At 36.6% G+C, this 20,157-nt stretch overlaps 2 protein-coding genes across 3 annotated transcripts; one reads left to right on the forward strand and one right to left on the reverse strand.

Moving 5' to 3' along the window:
• Window positions 1-891: 891 nt before the first annotated feature.
• Window positions 892-5,121, reverse strand: LOC132126073 (U6 snRNA-associated Sm-like protein LSm4). Of its 2 annotated transcripts, XM_059537085.1 has the most exons (6): window positions 4,962-5,121; window positions 4,142-4,183; window positions 3,832-3,930; window positions 3,153-3,354; window positions 1,443-1,523; window positions 892-1,159 (listed from the first exon to the last, which is right to left on the reverse strand). In XM_059537085.1, the coding sequence occupies exons 1-6, from the start codon at window positions 4,962-4,964 to the stop codon at window positions 1,155-1,157; spliced, it is 432 nt and encodes a 143-aa protein (XP_059393068.1). In that variant the 5' UTR covers window positions 4,965-5,121; the 3' UTR covers window positions 892-1,154. The 2 variants fall into 2 exon arrangements, with proteins under 2 accessions (XP_059393068.1, XP_059393067.1); XM_059537084.1 differs by having other exon boundaries at window positions 892-1,523.
• A 7,626-nt stretch (window positions 5,122-12,747) lies between these two features.
• Window positions 12,748-18,850, forward strand: LOC132126332 (kelch-like protein 26). Its single transcript, XM_059537527.1, has 3 exons — window positions 12,748-13,006; window positions 15,335-15,520; window positions 16,496-18,850. Exons 1-3 carry the CDS (start codon window positions 12,957-12,959, stop codon window positions 18,075-18,077), a joined length of 1,818 nt encoding a protein of 605 aa, XP_059393510.1. The 5' UTR covers window positions 12,748-12,956; the 3' UTR covers window positions 18,078-18,850.
• The last annotated feature ends 1,307 nt before the right edge of the window (window positions 18,851-20,157 follow it).

Genomic DNA, 20,157 nt, shown 5'->3' on the forward strand with positions numbered 1-20,157 from the left:
ACGTTCAGATTAGTTCATCATGAGTTGGTTCTCCATTTCCTACATTTTTATCTAGAATTATTTTTATTCATGCTTTCCATTGTGATTTTTTTTCTTCTGATAATCGAGTGTAATGTACAAAAAAAAAAACACTAATATGCAGTAGTAAATGTACTGTACGTACAAAATGTCCAGTGGTGAACTTTACCAAATGTTGTGAAAATGACTGAACTTATTAAAAAAATAAAAGTTTGTGCCGTTTACTTGAGGCTGTTGTTATTTTGAGATTGTTTTAAACGCCTTATTGAATTTAACTCGAATGGAAACGCTGTGACGAAAGGTCCTAGATCACATCATATTAAATACTCATAAATACTACAACTATTATATGGAGTGTTATAGTGATACAGGCTGAATCAGCTGTTGTAATGGTAACAGTCTGCTACTTAAGGTCCATGGAAGAAAACACAACTGATTGGCTGGAAGGAAAAATGCTGAGGGTAATCATATTTCTGAAGTTATGCTTTAGTGGGTTCGAGCCACAGTTAAAATATATATCAAATTGCAGAGAAAAAAAAAAAAAAAGTTTATAAAACAATTGATCTCTCATAGAACTCAAGCAGTTTTGCAATTGCATTCAATTTTGGAACAACTTGAAGGTGACTAGAGGATGACAATTTTTAGTTTTGAATGAATGAACTATCCCTATAATGCAGAGATGACTCTGGGCAAGCCATTTTAATGTTGACTTCCCAAAGATAGTCTAAATTTACCTTCAAGACCTTAGTTTTGGAGATCTGTAGTAGATGGGTAAAGACTGCAGTTCCATAGACTTTTCTGAATGTCAATATGTGCAACTTGTTTCTTTAGATGTAAAAGAGCACTCACAGAGAAATTCAAAGCAACTGCAACATTTAACAAAAATGATTTATTCACAAGTGCATTATACACAAGTCAAGTTACACCATGGTTGTATTTTTAAGCACAAAAACAAAAAACTAAAAAAAACTTAAAACAGCAATGTGAAAACATGCACCAAAATGTGTGACAACAGAAAATAAAAACATTTTGGAGAAAAAAGGAAGAGCATCTTTACATCAACTTGTCCAAATTAAAATCTTCAAAGAAATTCAGCACGCCCATTTCAAATTAAGTTCACTCTTTCTGGTTGACGATCAAACTGAGAAAGTAGATGAGAAAAAGTATGAGACAGACCGTAAAAATTCACGTGTTTTTCCATTTCCAAGGGCTTTTACAACAAACTCAGTGCAAAAAGTTAAGTACAGTTTGATACACTAACTGAGGCTTGTAAATGAATCTCTTAAAGAAAATACTCTGTAAACGTTATGATGTTAATGTGTGAGTGTCAAGAGACATGAAAAGGTGCTCGTGTCAAAAGGGAGTAAAACAAACGAACACATGAGGAGATGATGTGTTTTATATCTAGTGTTGGTTTTTGACACCTTGTGGTTTTCCAGGCTTTTTGTCTTGTTGCGGTCCACGGCCAGTTCCAGTCATGCCTCTGCCACGGCCACCAAAGATACCTCAAAAGAAAAATAAAAGAAGTCTGTAAACTGTGTGTATGCATTTCAAAAACAGTCACTGCAACCTTTAATATGTTCAAAGAAATTATATAGCAAAAGTTGTTTATAAATGTTTTTACAGGAGCATACAGCAAAACTTTAAGGGGTTAGTTCACCCAAAGATGAAAGTTAGGCCATAATTTACTCCCCTTGAAGTCATCCTAGGTGTATATACTTTCTTCTTTCAGACGAATCCAGTCAGAATTATTAAAAAAATATTGTATTTGATCTTTCAAGCTGTTTGATAGCACTCAGCGGGTGTTGCACTGCATCAGTCCTTGAATAGTTTGATAAAAAGTGCATCCATTAAACAAAGTGTCTCACATGCGCCGATGAGTCTCGTGAAAACCAACGTTTGTTAACAGGAGTAAAGGAAGCAAAGTTTCCTAACTTTAGCGAAGTAAAAAAATCAGTCTCTTCTTGGCTTATATTGAAATCCTCCGACATTCTTCATCGATTCAGTTCAGGAGGCCTTTGTTCACCCCCGGAGTCATGTGAGACACTTTTTTTTTTTTAAACTTCTCTTGGACTGATGCAGTGCAACAGCCACTGAGTGCCATCAAACAGCTTGAAAGATCAAAGACAATATTTTTAAACAACTCTGACTGGATTCATCTGAAAGAAGAAAGTCATATTCACTTAGGATGACTTCAAGGTGAGTAATTTATGGCTTAATTTTCATTTTTGGATGAACTAACACTTTAAGTGCTTTTCAGACTTTTATTATGAAATTAATATAAATATTTGATCATGTAAAAAACAGGTAAAACATAATTATGATTATGTTTCATACAAAGTGTTCATAGTGCAACATCCATTCAATTTTTGTTTTTTTACTGAAAATGTTGAAAGTAAGATTTACAAAGTAACATGTCTCCAACATAAACTGTTACATACAAATGTTTTAAGTTTATTTAATAGTTAGATGTTGAATTTAAATACAACACTGCTCATACTACTAAATAGAATGTCTACTTCAGAAATTGTGTGAAAATATGAAAAAATATCGTTCACGTTCTTATATGGATCACTGATTGACCTTGGCAGACATCTAGTGGAAAGGTTTGGTACTGCGCCCAGACAAAATATTACTAAAAGTAAACTTTTTTTTTTTTGAGACATCAACCTCAAATTTGGAACACAGCTTGTTTAGTTTTATAGCTTTGATTTTCCAGCAGTTTTAGAGTCCAACATATTTTAAAAGACATATTTTAGACACATTAAAGACCATACTTTTCTGTGCTCAAAAACCATTCAAGATTTACAACTTCCAAGTTGGAAATGTCATTATGGAGTCCATGCTCCAATTGTGAGATTGATACTTGATGGTAGCCATTGACTTCCATGGTATTTTCTTTCATACTACGCAAGCCAATGGCTACCGTCAGCTGTTTGGTTACAAACATCCTTCAAAGTATCTTCTTTTGTGCTCAACAAAAAAACAACAACACTCATACAGGTTTAGAAAAACTTGAGGGTGAATAAATGAAAGAATTTTCATTTTTAGGTTAACTTTACCTTTAAGTTCAACCCATAAATTAAACTTTTGTCACACTATTTCTTTAGCAGGGGTTCTGAAATGTGTCTAACCTCTGCCGGCTCCACCACCTCTTCCAGGTCCACCTCCTCTGCCCTTTCCCTGTGGTTTGTTCTGCTGCATGCCCCCCCGGCCACGTCCCTTCGACATTACATCCTCTTTCACCATATCTATGATCTCATCAGGTATTCGCAAATATTTAATGGTGCTTCCTCTGACATAGCATTCTGGCATCCTCCAAAATTTATCTCCATCCTGCAAATCAGAGCCGGCACAATTACAACCATTAGATTCCAGCACAGACATGGCTCAATCATGTTTGTGCAATCAAAATTGTTCCAAAGAAAACTTAAAGGGTTAGTTCACCCAAAAATGAAAATTATGTCATTAATAACTTACCCTCATGTTGTTCCAAACCCGTGAGACCTCCGTTAATCTTCATTTAAGATATTTTAGATTTAGTCCGAGAGCTTTCTGTCCCTCCACTGAAAATGTATGTACGGTTTACTGTCCATGTCCAGAAAGGTAATAAAAACATCATCCACCGTACATACATTTTCAATGGAGGGACAGAAAGCTCTCGGACTAAATCTAAAATATCTTAAACTGTGTTTCGAAGATGAACGGAGGTCTAACAGGGTTTGGAACGACATGAGGGTGAGTCATTAATGACATAATTTTCATTTTTGGGTGAACTAACCCTTTAATCTTGAGGAAAGATGTTGTATTTACCCGTGAAGTGCAAATAACTTCTCTCAAGTTGATGTTCATCCAGTTGTCACAGCTGACCAGATGGCCGTTGTACGTTTCACCATTCTTTAACTCCACCAGCTGAAAATAAAATCAGACTAACTTATTTGTTATTCTACTTGTTGATTATTGTGATGTTTTTATTAGCTGTTTGGACTCTCATTCTGACAGCACCCATTCACTGCAGAGCATCCATTGATGAGACACTGATGCAATGCTACATTTCTCCAGATCTGTTCACCAAACTGTTCCTTTAATTGTGCGCAGGCGATGTGATCTGCCTCATACTCACCATCGGGTGGTTCTGTGCTGTCTTCAGTAAAGATAATGGGAGCTAGGAGAGAAGAAATCAAATGAACCATTAAAGGTGGTCACGCTTACAGTATTTGACATAAGTGCATGAAAACTTTCTTCAGTGCTCTGAATGAAGAATACTCTGGATTACTGAATAAAGATTTTAATAACACTTACAAAGATTGCACTCAAGAAACACAAGAACAGCAATTAGACTAAAATTAATTGTATATTAATAATATAACTGTTGTCATTAAATTCTCAAATATTTCTTAGTGATGCGAGTAAATATTGTTTAAAATACAAGTGTTATATTTAGTTCAGAGGCTAAGTGCTTCTGTTTGGCTGACAATAAAGTGCACTTTATTGCCACTGGACAATGAAAACCAAAAATGTGTTTACTGCAAAAGTGCATCGCATGTTTCTGACTCTGTAGTGATTTGTAACGGGTTTTATTTTTAAATCAAGTAATTTCTTATGCAAAATTCCACGTCTTTGTGCAAAACGCGTTCGTTTAAATACGAGAAGTGTACAGAGCTTAAGTATTATATATATATATATTTGCAGCACAAATCGATACAGAAACATGCTAACGTTACCTATCAGATTGTGCAACCAAAAAATCTATATATATTTGCACTGTTTTAAAGGTATGGTTAGGGTTAGGGTTATGGACATTTAAAAAAACAAAATTCTGAAACCACATGAAAAAGATGTTGGTAGTTAGCCAACGGTACACTTAGCTACAACTTAGCTCTATTCAACAGAGCAACTGAGTTTCAGTTTAACTAGCCTGTAAGTTTATAGACTTCGCTTACCATGTCAGCTGAGTGACCGATCAGTCTTATTAACTCCCTAATGAAGATTTAATCGATTAAATTCTTAAAATACGAAGGTTTCTTCGGAATCTTCTTCGAAACACAAGGTAGTTTTCAAACCGCTTACTGTTGTACTTCCAGGTGAAAGCGGAAGTTATCAAAATAAAAGCCCCACAGCCCCACAGCTTGATATATATATATGGTAACACTTTAGAATACTGTTTCTTACTTACTGCATAACTAATAAGGAATTATTGAAGAACTAACAGGTGATTATTCATTAACACTTGACTCACTAATGTTAACTACTAAGAAATGTGTTTTAACTAATCAGTATGTAATATCATTTTATGATTGTGTTAAGTAACAGTTAGCTAATCAGTAACTAATATATTCTGTGATACCTCCTGAAGAACTACTATTAATTATCTAGTTAAGGTTCAAGAAATATAACTATGAAAACTGAGCTCCCGAAAAGACTCAAATGATTCGCGAACCCGCTACGACTCCCGAACTGATTAAAATGATTCACGCTCCGACCTCCCGAACTGACTCAAATGATTCACGCTCCGAACTGCCAAACTGGCTCAAATGATTCACACTCCGAACTGACTCAAATGATTCACGCTCCGAACTCCCAAACTGATTCAAATGATTCATGCTCCGAACTCCCAAACTGACTCAAATGATTCGCGAACCCGCTCTGAACCATAAATGATTCGCAATCCCGCTCCGAACTCCCGAACTGATTCAAATGATTTGCGATCCCCAAACTGACTCAAATGATTCGCGAACCCGCTTTGAACTCCCGAACTGACTCAAATGATTCACAAACCCGCTACGAACTCCCGAACTGATTCAAATGATTCGCGATCCCCAAACTGACTCAAATGATTTGCGAACCCGCTTTGAACTCCCGAACTGACTCAAATGATTCGCGATCCCGCTCCGAACTCCCGAACTGACTCAAATGATTCGCGAACCCGCTACGACTCCCGAACTGATTAAAATGATTCGCGATCCCCCAAACTGACTCAAATGATTCGCGAACCCGCTACGAACTCCCAAACTGACTCAAATGATTCGCGAACCCGCTACGAACTCCCGAACTGACTCAAATGATTCGCGAACCCTCTCCGAATTCTCGAACTGATTCAAATGATTTGCAATCCCCAAACTGACTCAAATGATTCGCGATACCGCTACGAACTCCCGAACTGATTCGCGAACCCTCTCCGAATCAGTTCGGGAGTTCGTAGCGGTATCGCGAATCATTTGAATCAGTTCGGGAGTTCGTAGCGGCCACGAACTCCCGAACTGATTCAAATGATTCGCGATCCCCAAACTGACTCAAATGATTCGCGATCCCGCTCCAAACTCCCAAACTGACTCAAATGATTCACAATCCTGCTCCGAACTCCCAAACTGGTTCAAATGATTCACGCTCCATACTCCGAGCTCCCAAAATCACTCAAATGATTTGCAAACCCGCTTTGAACTCCCAAACTGACTCAAATGAATCACGCTCTGAACTCCCGAATTGACTCAAATGATTCACAATCCGAAGTTCCCATTCAAATCAAACGACACCGCCAGCGCTACTATTAGCTTAGTTCTTTAATTTCATAACATTTACTGATTTTAACGTACGTAAAGTATGTTGTTAGCAAATAAAATATCAATATTTCCATTCCAAACTGCTTTCCACATCGAAACATCCACGAACATAACCAGTTGAGCAGATCACTCTCTCACTATTTGATTGCTGTAGTCTTTATCCACTCATCATCATCATTCACCAATCAGAACACACGAGAACTCTTTGACCACAGCTGCTGTGCTTCAAAAGCTCTTGCAGTTTGGTAATATAAAGATTCCTCCTTTGAACTCCCACCTCTTCTGTGGGTTTTATTGTTCTGGGTCTGAATTTGGGCTCCTGGGGTCTCAAAAAAGAAACATTTTCAATCTCCAAGGTGAACGCTATGACAACACACTCTTAGAAAAAAGGGTTCATTGGGGTTCTATATATAACCATAGTTAAAACTGAAATGGCACTCTTCGTGTGATATTAACTACATAAAATGATAATAAATATAGGCCTATACATTTTCTAACCCCCATATATTGAATTTTGTGATCATTCACATGATTCACGAACCCCAAACTGACTCAAATGATTTGCGAACCCGCTTTGAACTCTCGAAATGACTCAAATGATTTGCGAACCCGCTACGAACTCCCGAACTGATTCAAATGATTCGTTATCCCCAAACTGACTCAAATGATTCGCGAACCCGCTTTGAACTCCCGAAACTGACACAAATGATTCGCGATCCCGCTCCGAAATCCCGAACTGACTCAAATGATTCGCGATCCCCAAACTGACTCAAATGATTCGCGAACCCGCTTTGAACTCCCAAACTGACTCAAATGATTTGCGATCCTGCTCCGAACTCCCAAACTGGTTCAAATGATTCACGCTCCATACTCCGAACTCCCAAAATGATTCAAATGATTTGCAAACCCGCTTTGAACTCCAAAACTGACTCAAATGAATCATGCTCTGAACCCCCGAACTGACTCAAATGATTCACAATGCGAAGTTCCCATCCAAATCAAATGACACCGCCAGCGCTACTATTGGCTTAGTTCTCTAATTTCATAACATTTACTGAATTTAACAATATTTCCATTCAGAACTGCTTTCCACGTTGAAACATCCACAAACATAACCAATTGAGCAGATCACTCTCTCACTATTTGATTGCTCTAGTCTTTATCCACTCATCATCATCATCATCCACCAATCAGAACACACAAGAACTCTTTGACCACAGCTGCTGTGCTTCTAAAGCTCTTGCAGCAGCTCAACACTGGTTTTCTCTGAGGTGGTCGGATCACATCAGATTGTGGTTAATCTTGCAGATCATGACTTATATCTACTCTTCCTCTCCCTGCAGTTTGGTAATATAAAGATTCCTCCTTTGAACTCCCACCTCTTCTGTGGGTTTTATTGTTCTGGGTCTGAAATTGGGCCCCTCGGGTCTCAAAAAGAAAAATTTTCAATCTCCAAGGTGAACGTTATGACAACACACTCTTAGAAAAAAGGGTTCATTGGGGTTCTATATAGAACCATAGGGTTCTTTACTCAACTCCAAAGAACCTTTTATGTTAAAAAGGTTCTAAAATGACAAGAAAGAACCCTTTTGGCACAAAGGTTCTTTAGGCTATTATTCATTCATATATTACATTATTCTGCAACATTTTGTATTTGTAATTAAATTATTGTTTGTAGTAACTTAATATCACATTTTAATCATGCTGATTTTTGGAGAAAAACTGAAATGGCACTCTTTGTGTGATATTGATAACTACATAAAAATATACATTTTCTAACCCCCATATCTTGAATTTTGTGATCATTCACATGCATTCATGAATTATATAATGCAGTGAAAGAACGCACTCAAAATGCACACGGGCCACGCGCACTTCATCATGTAACTTTACATTAGCCTAGATGCGTGCACTTTGTAGGCACGATATGTTTAGTTTTTGAATATACTTGATAATGTTAAAAGGCACATCATTAAAACAAAAAATACGAGTTCACATATCGCACCTAAACACGCTTGGAAAACGTAATTAGAACTAGCTACTAAATTAGCTAAAAATGCCTATCCATATACAGCTATGATCAGCTGTTCCTTCATATTGGCTGAGCTTTCAACATTTCTTGTCATGGGAAAGGATGAAGCTGATTCCTCAATTGGTTGGTTCTTGTCTCATGACCTGCGGAGCGCTTGCGGCATTTTGAAAAGTTGATGTTTTTAGCTCAATGCGGTGAGGACGCACCTGGAAAAACTAGCGCGCGTCGCTTACATTATAAGTAGTGATGTGTCATTTGTGAACGAATCGTTCTTTTTGAACGAATCTTTTAGGTGAACGAATCGTTCTCGTTCACGCAATCCACTAACTCATTTTTCACTGAAGTTCTGAACAAATCATTTTGGTGAATGAACTAAAAATTAACAAATCTCTTGAAAGAATCATTATTTCCACTACTAATTATGAGCGCCTAGTTTGCGCGCCTACATTTGAAATAACGAACTTGAGCGCGCAAAAGACGTGATATGTGAACGGCCCCTTACTTATAGCCTTGTTTGCTGCTCTTTCATTTCACTCTTTGAATTTATGTGAAATTATGTACCGCAACTAAACAATTTTGCTTTATGGATTACAATTTTTTATCTGTTGAACACCCAACATAAACAAAAAGAAGTAATAAACTAATTCTTTTCATTAATTTTACAAAGAAAACAATTTTTGAATTCCAACTTGAGAGGTCATGGACATGTTCCCATTTCTTCGGGTTCCACAACTTGTGAGTATTTGTTTTTTGTGTTGTTTCCTTTGAGTTTAGTATTTCCACTGCATTTAAAAAAAAAATGTATGAATAAAAACAGTCAAAATTGTTTTAATGAATTTTTCTTTCTATTTTTTTTTATTTCTTTTTTTTGGTAGCTGCTGCATGAAGTGAAGATGCGGTTTGGGAAGGAACTTCATCTTAATCTAGAGACTGCTCTTCAAGTTCTGAACAGTTTATTGACACAAACACAAAAAGTATGTTCTTTTTTTCCTTAACACTACCATTAGTTGCTTGGTTTGTTGAACTGTTACTGTAATAAATCTATTTATACCATGGTTTGTCTGAATATCTGATTCTGATTGGCTAAAAGGTGTGCATTAAAATACTTTGATTCACAGGTAGTTCCAGTCAGTTTAATTACAATTAAAGTTTAATGTGCTGCTGCAATGACATACATGTAAACAAAACACCTGCATACAGAGATCGGAGATTAAAGTAATGTGAACTGAGACATTTTGCATTTAATTTTCTTTATTTTTTACAACCTCAGTTGCATTGCTTCACTGCCATTTATAAATCCTCTCCTGTGTTCTCATGGAGTAGTATTAAAAGTGTCCATTGTAAGCATACTTCAGAATCTCAGCAGAAGTACTTTGATTTTGGATGCTGCTCTGCTCACATTAATGATTCATGTTTGAAAGTGAAGTGTAAAATAAATTATATAAATATTTTACTTGACTAAGAAATTACAGTAATATTTCAGTCTTTATATACAGACAACCATCACAGCTAAAATATAATGTGTACCAATAACTTGTTTTGTTTTGTTGTTTTTGTGTAAACAGATATTGCAGATCTGGAGAACAACTGCTAATCTTACCATCTTTATTCAGAGAAAACATCAAGTTTCTCTTCTGTCTGGACAATGTAAGTTTGATATGTCATGTCTTTGTGTTGGTGGGGAGGTTGGGGGGGGGGGTCAGAAAATGATCTGAACTTGATTTCCAAACTGTATGACGTTCATTGTGATGAGCAGATATTTGAGATTTGCCATAGTTTTAAAGAATTGACAGACATGATCACGATTGCATGTAGCTCTGTGAATGTGATAACAAAATTAAATAAAAATGTCTTGCTCTTGTAGAATAATGTTCTAATGAAGAATGTTTTACTCTTATTGACAGTTGTTTTGTAATATCAGGAGAAATACAAAGATGTTAAAATTGAGAGAGGGCTGCTCAGTTTCTCATAAAAACATTCGCACAATTTAAATGAAAGACGTGGAGGCAAAAAAACCCTGATGCATTTTTTTAGCAACCAGCCTTTAGATCTAGCATTCTGCATGCTTTAAGTCAGATACAGAAATGATGTAGCTTGAACGAATAGCATTTTTATTTAAATTAACAACAGAGAGAAAGTGAGAAACTGCATGTGTGAATAATGTTTGTGTAGTGTCTCTTCAATAATCAAGCTGCAAGTTTAGTTAAATCAAAAACAGATACATTGTTGCTTTTTAGTTTTTCAGTATGCTATCCAAGCTATTTTATTAATGAATATTGCATTGATCTTGAAGTTTCTGTGGTCATGATTGTTTGTGAGTTGCATGTGCAACCTAGCCAGTGAATTGGCCCTTACCACTGTGGTAAAAAATGGTCAGGCACATCCCTAATTGTTTGGAAGAAAGTATGCAAGATTCTAAGTTATTTCACAAATAATTTATATGTTTTCCAACTTGCAGGAATCAGTAAAGCCAACTCCGACTATAGTTTTTCATGAAGCTTCAAACCCCATCCATGCAAAAAGAGCCAGCATCAATATGGAGGGTGTCAACATTGTGAGCGCAGAAATGGATGTGATGGAGGCAATGGAGTGCCTCTTTGCTTCTTATTTCATATTCAGTGTGGAATATCCCAAGCACATCACTCACATGATGAATTTTGTCGAGCAATACCTGTTTAAACTCTCCAGAAGCCAAAAAAAAAACTGTCTGTCCAGTGCTCAAAATGTATTATCAATTATCATAATACTTTGATATTTTGTGAATAGTGCTAATGTAAATTTGTAAATATGATGAGATTGATGTTATTCTGAAATGCTGATCTGAATTTGAATCTGTAATTACAATTCTTTATGAGTGATATTAATGTAAATTTGTAGATTTGAAGTACTTGATGTTCTGAAATGTTGATCTGAATTTTAATCTATGTATTCACATTCTTTATGAGTGATAGTAATATGAATTTGTAGATTTGAAGTACTTCTATATCTGTATATTTCCATTGTGAGATATATTAATATGGATTTGTAGTTTTGAGGTACTTGATGTTGTTCTAACCCTGATGGGAATTTAGATGAATCTGTATATTTGCATTATTTATTAGTGATAGATTAATGTAATTTTATAATGACTTATTTTGTAATATGTAGATGTAGGTGAAACTCTATATTCATTATTTGTGAGATTTTTTAAATGGTTGGTGTTTTAATGTTGATTTGTACATTTAAAGCCTTAAAAATTTTAAATTACAGTAGCATTCTTTCAGTAATAGTAATTATTTTTGTTAATATAAATAAATGACTAGTTCTATGCACTTTGGGTGTGCTTTTTTTCAGTATTCATGGGTGACTTTTTTATGTGAATTACATTTTTAAATTTTATGGTCTTGATGTTTGTCAATTATATGAAATATTTAATCCGGAAAGGACAAAAGAAATAATCATGAATGAACCCCTAAAAGGTTCCATATAGAACCTTTTAGGGGTTCCAAATACGTAGTGCCTGATAGAACTTTTAAAGGTTCTGTATAGCCTAGCTGCTGTTCCAACAAAGTAAAATTAATTAGTTTAACCGAGCTAAAGAATAAGAATGTGCATTTGATCAGATACAACTGCAGTCACAATTTAAGAGATGCATTATTTGAATGCTTGGCGAAAGAGATGCGAAAGATCTAGATTAAACAGAGAGTGTGTCTGAACCCCGAACATTATCAGGAAGGCTATTCCAGAGTTTGGGAGCCAAATATAAATTATGTGAATAAAGATATATGCATGTACATTTATGCTGTATGTGTGTGCATTTATATATACATAATAAATAAAGTACACACATTTATATAAAGTAAACAAAAACTTTTATTTTGAATGTGATTAATCGTGATTAATCGTTTGGACAACACCAGAGCCATGGACAGCACTAAAAGAATATACAACTCTGTTCCACACTCAGAAGGTGGCGGTAATGCACAAATTCACGTTGGTTGCAAAAGAAAAACAGAAAAAGAAGAAGACTGGTGTGCTTGTGGGCGCGCAGCAGCAATCGCGGGGTCGCGCAGAGGGTGAGAGGCGCGCGCAGGTAAGCTCGAGCTGAACTCTGTCGGCAGCACCTGGATTGTCCTCGACTACAGGCCGTACAGTATTAATGGGCTAGAAATCATTACTTTCCTTACTAATGCTCTCTCACTGTCTCAAAGCAGTCTATCCACTCGAAACTGTAAGTGTGATGTGGGTTGTTTGTTTATTTGTCAATGACGCGTCTTGCATTTAGTATTTTATTAAGATTGAGCATGATTAGCGGAAATTTGGGCTTCTTCACATGATGACCTTTCTCATCCTCGTCCTCGCTGAGCATGGCGGAGTCAGATGGTGTGGAGTTCTGTGCGAGTCGAGCTCAAAGCAGGTAGGAATGCATGCATGTAGCATCAGATTTTGCATGCGATGCGTTTGATGCATGCATGCATAGGTTTGTCCCATAATGCAACAGGGTTACGAGATTAAAAAAAAAAAACATTTGTTTTATTGTGCTGTATTGCTGTCTACAGCATTTCTTTCTATCATGGCCAGCTGTGCAACAATGCCCTTTTATCTGTACTATATTAAAGATTTACTGGGAATGGTTAATGTTGGATATGTAGTTGTGCATACTTCTTTGCCTTATATTTACGTTTAGATTAACTTCTAACGCTCATTTAAAATTAATCTTTGAAAAACTAATAATTTATTAACACTGTTTAATGTAGTAGGCTATCTATTATTCATGCTGTACAGCATAATATTGTGAGGTCAAAAATTCACATTAAGTTTATTGATTTACTAAAGACACACTAGTAAAAATTAAGCCATGGACCATGGAAAAAGCCAGTTATTTTTGCAGCTGTACTTATTGCATTTAGTAGGAGTTTCCATTTCAGACACAAAACCTATGGTAGGAAAGTATTTAAATAAATGAGTTTTACTAAGGTTTACGTTAGTCAGTTTATTATCATTTGCACTTTTATTGCACCCAAAACAAAGCATGTCTTTATCCATTTTGTCCTCGAGATGGCAGGGATAGTTGCAAGTTTGCACTTCTCTTTATATATTTTGTTGATCTTTATGGAAGTGAGAACTTTCCACTCCCATCGCAGCTTTTATGGGATTGTAGTCTCATGCTAATTTGCCTTTTACTACTTTGTTTTTCATTCTTGACATTATATGATAACCTATAAGCTGTAGCATAGTCTACAGTGATGGTGAATGCTGACACAGTCGAAACAGAATATGTTTGAGGTAAAATAAATCAATAAATGAAATGTTAAAATAAGCAATCCCTCATGGAGCAATGCAACAAATCATTGTTCCAAAAGTTGAGGACAAATCTAGCACAGAGCAGGAACATACAACAGTTAGTATAAGAGTCAGCTAAATGTACACAGAAACATACTGAGTGCACCTTTCAAAATGTTTATAAGAAGAACCTTTTAACCCTTACATACTATCTGGTAGAATTCAGGGCCCCAAAAGCATACTTAACGACATGAAGGCTTGATGCTTGCTTTATTTCCAAGGAGCACATGTTCTCCTATATTGAAAAATTAAGGAGTGCATAAACAAAACTTTAGAGTTGCAATGAGAATTGATGAAATAATGTGACATTACACTGTTTGTGAAATGTGTATGCTTTACTATTGCCAGCTGTTCCGTCAGAAGGATAGGGGCGATTACAACCATCTACTGTCTATTACAATATAAACACCATCAAGTAAACATTGTTTACGATCTACTGATGATTATTTATGACAATCTGTTTGAATAAATGCTCTGAAACTGTGAGCCCATTGAATGCGCAACAGCACTGCATTTGGACATTGCTCACTCATATTTATTTATTGAAATCATGGCCTTTTACATTTTAATAATCACATTAGGCTTTATCCCGTTCTTCTATCCCAAATGTAAAACCTCTTTAAGAATTAATTTAAGGTTTTTATGACCCTAGATTTAATAGAACTGATGCTCTCATTTCAATTTGACAACATTGTTTAAATGTTTAAAAAAAAAAACTTTCCCAAATATGAAACATGAATACATGCAGTAATTTGTTACATGCTAGCATTTGATTATACTGTATATTTATTTACAAATATACAGTTTTCTGGGGCCAGATTGATCCAAAACAGAAAATAAAAATTACTATATAGGATTAGTTACATTACATGCCTACTCGTTATTACAAGCTTTGGAAATTATTCATCTAAATTAAAGCAGATCATTTATTTGGCTATAAAAGTACCAGGATTTATATATATATATATATATTTAGCATTGGAACATATCGGAAATGAAACATTGAAGTATGCAGAGTCTGTCTCAACAGAACATGAGGGTTAGGAGCAATGACAATTACAATTTATTTTGTTTAACTTGTGTTTAACATGTGCACTGTCATCACAAGAGCCATTTGATGTTGGCAGTTGTTTAGGTCACTTGTTGCTTGATATTTTTGAGGCTTAGGTGTTCTGTGTCCAAACTGGCTCTTTATCCATTCTGTTGAATAATTTAAAAGTAGGTGCCATTACAGGGATCATGCTGATGCACCAGTATAGAAACCTAGACCTGTGAAGCATCAGGATACAGCAGATTTATCAAGCCACTTGTAAAGTTCTGTTGACTCTGAAGCCAGAGACAATGATCAGGGAGTGGCGAGAGATACAGTTTCTCGTAAATTGATTCTCTCTCTTTCTTCCAGCATGGCTAACAACAAGAACAGCACGCTCCGTTGTACTTTCTCGGCCCCCAGCCACAGCAACACTCTCCTGAGGGGACTGTCTGCTCTGCGCGATCAAGGTCAGTTGTTGGATGTGGTTCTGGCCATTGACAACGAGCGATTTGAGGTTCACAAAGCGGTTTTGGCCTCCTGCAGTGACTACTTCAGGTGAGACAATGCAATGTTTGCTAGCAGCAGCCAACTGAGCTGCAAATGGCAGGTTAATGACTAGCCCTAAGTCTAAATGACTAGTTAACTTGACTAATGTGTGTACAGACAATTCAAGTTCAAGTTGTTACAAACCTGTATGAATATTTCTGTTGAACTTAGAAGATATTATAAAGAATTTGGGTTCTTCTTCACAATATCTTGTTTACAAAAAAAAAAAAAATTCAGCAAATTATTTTTTTTTTTTTTTTTATTTTTTAGCTTCAGACTATGAATCCATCCAGTTGTTTATTTTAAAACACACTTTGTTTTCATTAGTCGTGTCTCCTTGAAACAAGGCACAAGTTTCTTCATGAGTTTGTGGTGTTCAGAATGACGAAAGTCTGGTAGTGTGTGATTCTCAGTCGTTTAGTGTATGATGACCAGTTTTTTCCTCTAACTATTTACAAAGTCTCAAGATTTAAATTAATTCCTCTACAATTAAAATGAGTGAACACTAACATTGTTTTCTCAATGTTCAATTTCAGTGCATCCTAACTTCTAGCTTTTTCTTAAATGGTCTTTTTAAAAATTTTTTACTTTGATAGAACCATTAATAGTTTACTTCCGTTCATCAGCAGCTCTTTCTTAAAGTTCCTATTTCTTAATGTCTCAGAAAATGCATCACCCATTAAAAAACAAATAGCACTTAAACAGCCAGAGATTGTAGACACAAATGGACGAACGCATCTTCTGTGAACTGTGACTCTTCTGTGATCTCATTAGTCAAGCTTGTAATGTTGTTTTGGTTCAAGACTCTTTATTAAAGATTGTTTTTAAATCCCTGTGTAGAAAATGAATGGAGAAAAATATTTCCAAAACCAAGGGTGCTAAAAAGGGAGGGGTCACTGTTGCACTTTAGCTCAAAAGTATGCAGATCCCCTCTTTTTGCCGCACATTTGATAAAAGTGTGAAATCTTTTCTTGATCCATTCAGAGCCATGTTTACTGGAGGAATGAAGGAGTCCAACCAGAACACCATCGAGCTAAAAGGTCTTTCAGCCAGAGGACTGAAGCACATTATTGATTTTGCCTACAGTTCTGAGGTCACTCTGGACTTGGACTGCATTCAGGATGTTCTTGGTGCAGCAGTCTTCCTGCAGATGGTGCCTGTGGTGGAGCTTTGTGAGGAGTTCCTGAAATCAGCCATGAGTGTTGAGACTTGTCTAAACATCGGCCAGATGGCCACTACTTTTAGCCTCTCGTCCCTTAAACAGTCGGTCGATGCGTTCACATTCCGTCACTTCCTGCAGATCGCTCAGGAGGACGACTTCCTTCACATTCCAAAGGAACGACTGGTTTTCTTCCTTCAGAGCAACAAGTTGAAGAACTGTAGCGAGATTGACTTGTTCCACGCAGCAATCCGCTGGCTGCAGCACGACGCGTCCAGACGAGCAGCAGCCAGCGAAGTGCTCTGCCACGTGCGCTTCCCGCTAATGCGTTCGTCTGAACTTGTGGACAGCGTCCAAACTGTCGACATCATGGTGGAGGATGTGCAATGTCGACACTTTCTCCTAGAGGCCTTCAATTATCAGATCCTTCCATTCCGACAGCACGAAATGCAATCATCGCGAACTTCCATTCGCTCAGACGTCACTTCGCTGATTACGTTCGGTGGAACGCCCTACACCGACAACGATCGGACAGTCAGCGGCAAAGTCTACTATCTAGCCGACATCACAGTGCGACAATTCAAAGAGTTGACTGAAATGGAGATGGGATGCAGCCATGCGTGTGTGTCGGTTCTGGACAATTTTGTGTATGTCGTGGGTGGGCAGCATTTGCAGTATCGCAGTGGAGAGGGCGCGGTCGATGTCTGTTTCCGCTACGATCCCCATCTGAACCAGTGGCTTCGAATCCAATCCATGCAGGAGAGCCGTATTCAGTTTCAGCTCAATGTGTTGCATGGACAACTTTACGCTACCGGAGGACGCAACAGGTCTGGCAGCTTGTCCTCTGTAGAGTGCTATTGTCCGAGGAAAAACGAGTGGACTTATGTGGATTCCCTTAAGAGGCGCATCTGGGGTCACGCCGGAGTGACGTGCGGTGAGAAACTCTACATCTCAGGAGGTTACGGTGTGTCTGTGGAGGATAAGAAGACTCTCCATTGCTATGATCCGACTTCTGATCAGTGGGACTTTAAGTGTCCCATGAATGAGCCAAGAGTCTTGCATGCTATGATCAGTGTGAACAACCGTATTTATGCTCTCGGTGGCAGAATGGACCATGTTGACCGCTGCTTCGATGTGCTAGCTGTAGAGTATTACATTGCAGAGACCGATCAATGGACAACAGTCAGTCCAATGCGAGCTGGTCAATCAGAGGCTGGCTGCTGTCTGCTAGATAAAAAGATCTATATAGTCGGAGGATACAACTGGCACCTCAATAACGTCACTAGTATTGTGCAAGTTTATAATACAGAGACAGATGAGTGGGAAAGAGATCTTCATTTTCCAGAATCTTTTGCGGGAATAGCTTGTACACCTATTGTACTTCCTCAAACAACCACCCAGCGCTAAGCACATATTGCATTTGCTTTTTATTTAGGCTTAAGGTTCCAGTCCACCCGGACTGAATTGAAAGTAAAGGTTTAATTGGCTTTGTCTTATTGAAAAGCTATAATGTTATGTCTTTGTTGTTGAAGCATGCATGATTGAAGGTTTGTTCACAATGATATAAAAGCACACTATTTGAGAATGTGCAGCATCTTTCTCAAGCAGTATTGTCATTTAAGGCCCTTCATGTAGATTGCCACGTTTAATGTAATTTGAGGGTTTTGCAAGTTCCTATGGGATTTGCACTGATTGCAGACTTGAATGAACCCACAATATTCGAGCAATGTCATCACGTCTTTATCTTTGTGAATATCCTACATGTATTCACAACACACCATAAACTTCCAGAAGTATAGTTCAAGTTTATAACGGATGAGAAAGTTGAGTGGGAAAGAGATCTTCATTTTTTTAAGAATCTTTTGTGGGAATTGTTTGTTACACTTATTGTACCTCCCCAAACAACCCTCCCAGCGCCAAGCACATTGTCTTTATATTTGAGTTTTGAGAATGTAAAGCATCTTTCTGCACACTTCTCATGCAGTAATGTTGTCTTTGGTCCGTCTTGTAGATTGTCCCGTTTCATACTAATGAGGGTTTCATACAACAAGTGCCTGTGGGATTTGCATTGATGACAGACTTGAATGGGCCAGCAACACTAAAGCAATGTCATCATGACTTCATGAAGGATTTATGGCCTGTTCTCATGGTGTGACTAAATAAACAAAACTTTATTTCAATTTGTCATTTTCTGAAATTTTGGATAGCTCAATGAATTGGCTGACATCTGAACAAATTAAAACAATATTTGCCTCTGAGAGAAAAGAGTTTGCAGAACTTTATTCTTGCAGTATGATATTTTGAATTTGGTCCACCAGCTACAATTCTGACAAAATTGTCCACTTTGCCAGCACTTAATGAAGAAGCTCTAGGTTCAAAATAGTGAACCTTAGCATGCTCTTCTCAAGATGTAAAGCTGGCTCTGGTTCTTCTTGTAGCTTACCAGTGTGTAAATCTCTTGGGTACAGATTAGATCTCTATACATCACAGATTTGGATGCAAACAAAGCAAAGGCCTGTATTCCTCTAAATTAGACCTGATCTTGAGAGTTAATGCAAAACTGTAGACCTGATCTATATGTTGCACTTTTCAGGCAAATTAATGTTTGCTTTGTGATCATTTGTAGAAAAAACACTAGCAAGATGTAGTGGCAGGTGTTAATATATTTTTTTGATGCTTTATTAACCTAGTTTGTGACAAGTTCCTGATATTAATTCTCTTTCATCATAATCTTCTTTTTATTTTTTAAAGGTTTTGTATTAAAAACTGGCAAATTATTTCAGAAAACTTTGCTACCATTAAGCAGCAGTAGTGGTAAAATTCTCATGACTCAGTTTTGTCTCTTGATTTTTTTTTTATTTTTTTTTTTATTCCTAACAATTTAGGGGACATGTAAAATATTGATACCTCATTGTAAGACTTTTTTTTTTTTATACTTTAATTTCTACTCATATTTTTTACTGGATGATAATGTACCTACCTATCTACCTTTTTTTTTTCTTCTCTCACAAACTAAACAAGCACATTTCATTACGCACTTTAATATTCAACATGGTAAATCATTGATTTGAATACTGAACAACTGAGGTGCATTGTTTTCTCTGAACATGTAATTTACACTTTATATACAGTATTATACAGTAGGGACTGGATCACGTAAATGGACCTACGGCACAAACTTTTTGTAATGAAATTGTGTTGGCATGTTTTCAGAGTATGAATATGTAAAAAAAATAAAATAATACATTCTAGAAAATATCTAGTTTTTTTATATAAATATTTAATAGTATGATTTGTTTGATTATTATTACATTTATTTAATTTCTTTTTTAGATTCCATGAAGGTGTCAGAAACATCTGTTCTTTCCAACAACACAATTAGATTTTGTGTATGTATATAGATAGGTAATTTACCATGATTACAGCAGTAAAAGACTGTCACCCTTAGCTCAGGACTCATTTACATGCTGATGTAAAATGGACACAT

The sequence above is a fragment of the Carassius carassius genome, chromosome 44 (genome assembly GCF_963082965.1).
Source record: "Carassius carassius chromosome 44, fCarCar2.1, whole genome shotgun sequence".
In the NCBI taxonomy this organism is placed as follows: Eukaryota; Metazoa; Chordata; class Actinopteri; order Cypriniformes; family Cyprinidae; genus Carassius; species Carassius carassius.